The sequence below is a fragment of the Ammospiza caudacuta genome, chromosome 35, assembly GCF_027887145.1.
Source record: "Ammospiza caudacuta isolate bAmmCau1 chromosome 35, bAmmCau1.pri, whole genome shotgun sequence".
In the NCBI taxonomy this organism is placed as follows: domain Eukaryota; kingdom Metazoa; phylum Chordata; class Aves; order Passeriformes; family Passerellidae; genus Ammospiza; species Ammospiza caudacuta.
The window spans coordinates 1,892,291-1,899,043 of NC_080627.1; the positions used below are offsets into that span (position 1 = coordinate 1,892,291).

At 49.6% G+C, this 6,753-nt stretch overlaps 2 protein-coding genes across 2 annotated transcripts in view; one reads left to right on the forward strand and one right to left on the reverse strand.

Moving 5' to 3' along the window:
* The window catches only part of CLASRP (CLK4 associating serine/arginine rich protein), an 18,878-nt gene extending 16,627 nt beyond the window's left edge, over positions 1 to 2,251 (forward strand). Inside the window, exons 16-17 of the mRNA XM_058822832.1 lie at positions 364 to 388; positions 2,209 to 2,251. Coding sequence (XP_058678815.1) covers positions 364 to 388; positions 2,209 to 2,251 — 68 coding nt within the window. The remainder of the gene's footprint in view (positions 1 to 363; positions 389 to 2,208) is intronic.
* Positions 2,252 to 3,711: 1,460 nt separating this feature from the next.
* Positions 3,712 to 6,488, reverse strand: GEMIN7 (gem nuclear organelle associated protein 7). Its single transcript, XM_058822892.1, has 3 exons — positions 6,363 to 6,488; positions 4,949 to 5,432; positions 3,712 to 3,852 (listed from the first exon to the last, which is right to left on the reverse strand). The coding sequence occupies exons 2-3, from the start codon at positions 5,423 to 5,425 to the stop codon at positions 3,763 to 3,765; spliced, it is 567 nt and encodes a 188-aa protein (XP_058678875.1). The 5' UTR covers positions 5,426 to 5,432; positions 6,363 to 6,488; the 3' UTR covers positions 3,712 to 3,762.
* Positions 6,489 to 6,753: the final 265 nt, after the last annotated feature.

The window sequence follows — 6,753 nt, forward strand, 5'->3', positions numbered from 1 at the left end:
GGATTTTGGGGTGGGGAAAAATGGGGGGAAAAATTGGGATTTTGGGGGGGAAAAAAATGGGATTTTGGGGTGGGAAATGGGGGGAAAATTGGGATTTTGGGGGGGAAAAAATGGGATTTTGGGGGGGGGGACTGGGGGGAAATTGGGATTTTGGGGGGAAAAATGGGGGAAAATTGGGATTTTGGGGGGCAAAAATGGGATTTTGGGGTGGGAAATGGGAAAATTGGGATTTTGGGGGGAAAAATGGGATTTTGGGGTGGGAAATGGGGGGAAAATTGGGATTTTGGGGGAGTCCAAGCCGTGGGATTTTGGGGTGGGGACAAAAGTGAATTTTGGGAGTTGATTTTGGTGTTTTCCCGGCAGGTCGGGAGTACAGCTCCTCGCGCAGGTACGGACGCAATTCCCGGGATTTCTGGGATTCCCGGGATTTCCAGGATTTCTGGGATTTCCGGGATTTCCGGGATTTCTGGGATTTCCGGGATTTCAGGGATTTCCAGGATTCCCGGGATTTCTGGGATTTCCAGGATTTCTGGGATTTCCGGGATTTCAGGGATTTCCAGGATTCCCAGGATTCCCAGGATTTCTGGGATTGCCGGAGATCCTGGGGTTGATCCGGCCCCGATCCCAAATTTCCCATTTTCCCCAAAATCCCAACTTTCCCCATTCCCATTTTCCCCAAAATCCCGACTTTCCCCATTCCCATTTTCCCAGGAATCCCAACTTTCCCCTCTTCCCAGAAACCCCAACTTTCACATTCCTGTTTTTCCCAGGAATCCGAAATTTGCCATTTTTCTGAAAATCCCAAATTTCCCATTTTCCCAAATCCCAGGAATCCCAAATTTCCCATTTTCCTGGGAAACCTCCAAATTCCCATTTCCCCAGATCCCAGAAATCCCAAATTTCCCATTTCCCACAATCCCAACTTTCCCAATTTCCCATTTTCCCCAAATTTCACATTCCTGTTTTCTCAGTCATCCCAAATGTTCCATTTTCCCATTTTCCCAAATTTCCCATTTCCTTTTTCCCTGACCCCAGGACCCCCAAATTTCCCAATTTTCCCCACTTTTCCCCATTTTCCCTGATCCCAGAAATCCCCAATTCCCCGTTCCCATTTTCCCAGAAATCCCAACTTTCCCATTTTCCCTCATGCCAAGTTTCCTTTTCCCAGCAATCCCAAATTTCCCATTTTCCCAGATCCCAAACTTTGCATTTCCTTTTTCCCTGACCCCAGCAATCCCAAATTTCCCATTTCCCCAGATCCCAGGGATCCCAAATTTCCCATTTTTCCAATTCCCAACTTTCCCAATTTCCTTTTTCCCTGACCCCAGCAATCCCAAATTTCCCATTTTCCCAGGACTCCCAAATTTCCCAGATCCCAGAAATCCCAAATTTCCAGTACTCCCTCATCCCACTTTCCCAGATCCCAGGACCCCCAAATTTCCCATTTTTTCCCACTTTTTCCCATTTTCCCAAACCCCAGCAATCCCAAATTTCTCATTTTTCCCACATTTCCCATTTTCCCCTATCCCATTTATCCCAAATTTCCCTTTTTTTTTCCCACATTTCCCATTTCCCCAAGTCCTGGGGATCCCAAATTTCCCATTTTCCCAATTTTCCTGTTTTCCCAGATCCCAAATTTCCCATTTCCTTTTTCCCTGATCCCAGATCCCAAATTTCCCATTTTCCCAGATCCCATTTATCCCAAATTTCCCAATTTTTCCCACTTTTTCCCCGTTTTCCCAAATCCCAGCAATCCCAAATCCCATTTATCCCAAATTTCTCATTTTCCCAGATGCCAGAGATGCCAAATTTCCCATTTTTCCCATTTTCCCAGATCCCAGATTTCCCATTTCCTTTTTCCCTGATCCCAGGACCCCCAAATTTCCCAATTTTTCCCACTTCTTCCCCATTTTCCCATATCCCATTTATCCCAAATTTCCCAATTTTTCCCAGATCCCATTTATCCCAAATTTCCCAGTTTTTCCCACTTTTTCCCCGTTTTCTCAAATCCCAGCAATCCCAAATCCCATTTATCCCAAATTTCCCATTTTTCCCAGATTTCCCATTTCCTTTTTCCCTGACCCCAGGACCCCCAAATTTCCCATTTTTTCCCACTTTTTCCCACTTTCCCAAATCCCATTAATCCCAAATTTCCCATTTTTTCCCATTTTTTCCCATTTTCCCCACATTTTCCCCATTTCTCCGCAGGCACTCGCGGTCGCACTCGCGGAGCCCCCACTACCGGCACTGAGGGACAGAAACCCCAAATAAAGCCCTGGAAAATCCCAAATTCCTCCAAAACTGTCAGTGCCCGCGGGAAATGGGGCAAAAAAGGGAAAAAATGGGAAAATTGGGGAAAAAAAAGCCAGAAAAAATGAGAGAAATTCAGGAAAAATGGGAAAAAAAGCCAGAAAAAAAGGGGGGGGGGGGAATGGAAAAAATGTGGAAAAAAAGCCAGAAAAAATGAGAGAAATTTGGGGGAAATTGGGAAAAAAATCCAGAAAAAAAGGGGGGGAGGGGGATGGAAAAAATGGGGGGAAAAAGCCAGAAAAAATGAGAGAAATTCAGGAAAAAATGGGAAAAAAAAGCCAGAAAAAAAGGGGGGGGGGGGGGGGGGATGGAAAAAATTGGGGAAAAAAAAAGCCAGAAAAAATGGGAGAAATTCAGGAAAAATTGGGAAAAAAAGCCAGAAAAAGGGGGGGGGAAATTGGGAAAAAAAAAAAAAAAAAGCCAGAAAAAATGAGAGAAATGCAGGGAAAATTGGGAAAAAAAGCCAGAAAAAAAGGGGGGAAATTGGGGGGAAAAAAGCCAGAAAAAAAAATGAGAGAAATGCAGGGAAAATTGGGAAGAAATTATGGGAAAAAAGGAAAAAAAAAGCTGGAAAAATGATGGGGGAAAAGGGGGGAAAAGCAAGAAAAATAATGGAAAGAAATGGGGAAAAAAAAGCAGAAAAAAAGGGGGGAAAGAGCAGGAAAAGTTGGGGAAAATTATGGAAAAAAGAAAAAACAACAGAAAAAAAGGGGGGGAAATGGGGAAAACCTGGAAAAATTGGGAAAAAATAAGGGGAAAAAAAGGGGGGAAACTGGGGAAAAAGATGGAAAATTGAGAAAAAATTAGGGCAAAAAGGGGGGGAAATGGGGGAAAATGATGGAAAAAATGGGGAAAAATATGGAAAAAAGGGAAAGACAGGAAAAAAGGGGAAAAGCTGTGAAAAATGGGGAAAAACAGAAAAAAAATGGGAAAAAATGATGGCAAAAGGGGGAAAAGAGCAAGGGAAATTGAGGGAAATTATGTAAAAACAGGAATGGGGGAAAAGTGGAAAAATTGGGAAAAATGATGGAAAAAAGGGGAGAAATGGAGGAAAAGAGGCTGGAAAATTGGGGAAAATGATGGAAAAAAGGGGGAAAAGCTGGAAAATGAGGAAAAGTCTATAAAATAGTGAGGGAAACAGGAAAATGGAGGGAAAAGTCGGGAAAATTGGGAGAAAATGAGGAAAAATGTGGGAGAAAAGGTTGGAAAAGGCCAAGAAAATGAAAGGGGGGAAAATGGGAAAAAATGAAAAAAGGAGGGAAAAAAGGGGGGAAAATTGGGGAAAAAATGGGAAAAAGGAAGAGAAAAGTGGGAAAAGGGGGAAGAAGGACAGGAAAAAGTGGGGGAAAAAGGGAAAATTCCAGGAAAAGTCCATAAAAAGGCAGAACAAGGCTGTAGAAAATAGGAAAAAAATCCATTTATTGCCTTGGGGCTGATTGAGGAATTGCTGGGTTATTCCAGAGGGAAGGAAAATTCCAGAACGTCCCCAGAGCGCAGCAGAGCCGAGGCCTGAACTCCCAGAGGGGTCAGCAGAGAATCCACCTGGAAAATGGGGAAAAATCAGGGAAAAATTGAAAATTTCCAGAGAAAAAGGGTGAAAAATGGGGAGAAATCACAGAAAAATGGGAAAATTCCAAAGAAAAAGGGGGGGGAAATGGGAAATTCCAGAGAAAAAGGGGGAGAAAGGGAAAAAAGTGGGGAAAACCAAGAAAAATAAGGGGGAAAGGCAGGAAAAAGGGGAGAAATTGGGGAAAAAAGGGGGAAAAGACAGAAAAAAGAGGGGAAAAAAAGCCCAAAAAAAAAAGGGGGGGGAAATCGAGAATAAAGCCAGAAACAAAGGGGGAAAAAAGCTGCAAAAAAGGGGGGAAAAGACAGGAAAAAAAGAGGAAAAATGGGAATAAAGTTGGGGTAAAGAACAGGAATAAAACTAGAAAAAAAAGGGGGAAATTGAGAATAAAGCCAGATAAAAAGGGGGGAATAAAGCTGGGAAAAACGCCAGGAATAAAGCCAGGAAAAGGGGGGGGAAAGGGAATAAAGTCGGGAAAAAATGGGAATAAAGCCAGGCAAAAAAAGGGGGAAATGGAGAATAAAGCCAGAAAAAAAGGGGGAATAAAGCCGGGAAAAACCCCAGGAATAAAGCCAGGAAAAGGGGAGGGGAAAGGGAATAAGGGAATTATTGGGAATGGAATAAAGCCAGGCAAAAAAGGGGGAAAATGGAGAATAAAGCCAGGCAAAAAAAAGGGGGAAAATGGAGAATAAAGCCAGAATAAAAGGGAGAAAAAAAAGGGAATAAAGCCAGGAGAAAAAAAAGGGGGGAAATCGAGAACAAAGCCGGAAAAAAGGGGGGAAAATGATGGAAAAGGACAGAAAAAAAGGGGGAAAGGTGAGGAAAAAAGGGAAAAGGTGGGGAAAAAGGGGGAAAAGGTGGGAAAAAAAGGAAAAAGGTGGGAAATAGGGGGAAAAGGTGGAAAATAGGGGGGAAAAGGTGGAAAATAGGGGGGAAAAGGTGGGAATTAGGGGGAAAATAGGGGGGAAAAGGTGGAAAATAGGGGGGGAATAGGGGGAAAAGGTGGAAAATAGGGGGGAAAAGGTGGGAAATAGGGGGAAAAGGTGGAAAAATTCAGAAAATGTGGCTGACCTGGAAGGCCCCGCTTTGCACGTCGGCGGCCCCGAAGTCGGCGAGCACCCCCGGGCCGGAGCAGAGGCGGAAGCGGCTCCGTTTGCCCCGGGCGCGGCCCAGCAGCCGCAGGAACCGCTCCCGGAGCGCGGCCCGGGCGCGCTGCACGGCGGCCACGTCCCGGGAATGGGGATCGTACCGGGAATGGGGATCGTCCCGGGAATGGGGATCGTACCGGGAATGGGGAATGGCCCGGGAATGGGGATCGTCCCGGGAATGGGGATCGTCCCGGGAATGGGGATCGTACCGGGAATGGGGATCGTCCCGGGAATGGGGAATGGCCCGGGGAATGTCCTGGGAATGGGCAATGTCCCGGGAATGGGCAATGTCCCGGTGCAGGTCCCGGTGCCGGTGCCCGGTGAAGCCGCGGCTGCCGGAGCTGTCGGGGCCCCGCGGGAGGCGCAGGATCCCCACGGGAACCGGGATGGGATCGGCCATGGAGCGGCTGGGACGCGGGAAATGGGGAGAATCGGGGAAAAAGGGGGAAGAAAAATGGGGGGAAAGGAGGAGAAATGGAGGGGGGAGAAAAGGGAGAAACGTGGGGAAAAGAGGGTGAGAATTCCAAGGGGGGTCACGGTCCCGGGTGCGATTCCCGATCCAGATCCCGATCCCGTATGGAATTCCCGGTCCCTTTCCCATTCCCGGTTCCGTGTGGAATTCCCGGTCCCTTTCCCATTCCCGGTTCTGTGTGGGATTCCCGGTCTCGGTCCCGATCCCATGTGGAATTCCCGGTCCCTTTCCCATTCCCGGTTCCGTGTGGGATTCCCGGTCTCGGTCCCGATCCCATGTGGGATTCCCGGTCCCTTTCCCATTCCCGGTTCTGTGTGGAATTGCCGCTCCCAGTCCCGGGTGGAATTCCCATTCCCATTCCTGGTCCCGTGTGAGATTCCCGGCCCAGATCCCGTTCCCGTGTGAGATTCCCGGTCCCGGTTCCGTGTGGGATTCCCTGTCCCGATCCCATTTGGATCTCCCGCGTAGAATTCCCGGTCCCTGATCCCGGTCCCAGATGGAATTCCCGGTCCCTTTCCCAGTCCCCAGCGGGGTTCCCGCTCCTGGTCCCGTTCCCGGTGCTTCGCAGATCTCCCAATCCCGACCCCAGTCCCGAGTAGGATTCCCGTTCCCAGCCCCGGTCCCGTACCCGTCTGGGATTCCTGGTCCCGTTCCCACCTCCGTTCCCGTTCCCGGTCCCGTACCCGTGTGGGATTCCCGGTCCCAATCCCGGTCCCTGTCCCGTTCCCAGCCCCAGTTCCGGTGCCGGTCCCGTACCCCTGTGGGATTCCCGGTCCCGTTCCCAGCCCCGTTCCCAATCCCCGTCCCGTACCCGTCTGGGATTCCGGTCCCGTTCCCAGCCCCGTTCCCGGTCCCGGTCCCGTACCCGTGTGGGATTCCCGGTCCTGGTCCCGTTCCCAGCCCCGGTTCCGGTCCCGGTCCGCTCCTCACGCGGGTCCCCGGCCCAGCGCTGCCGCCGCTCCGCCGATTCGCCACCGGCACCTCCGAGACCTCCTCACCCCCGCTACCACCGGAGCCCCCTCACCGCTCTCTCCCCTCTCCCAAATTTCCCCAAATTCCCCCAAACTCCCCCAAATTTCCCCAGAATCCCCCAAATCCCCCAAATTCCCGCTCCGTGCCGAATCTGCCGCCCCTCACCCCGCCGCAGATTCGCCGCCGCAGATTCGCCACGACCGCCGGCCCTGGCGTTCCACCTCCTCCTCCCGTTATCCCCGTTCTTTCCCCGCCATCCCCTCCCTCGTCCCGTTCCCTTCCCT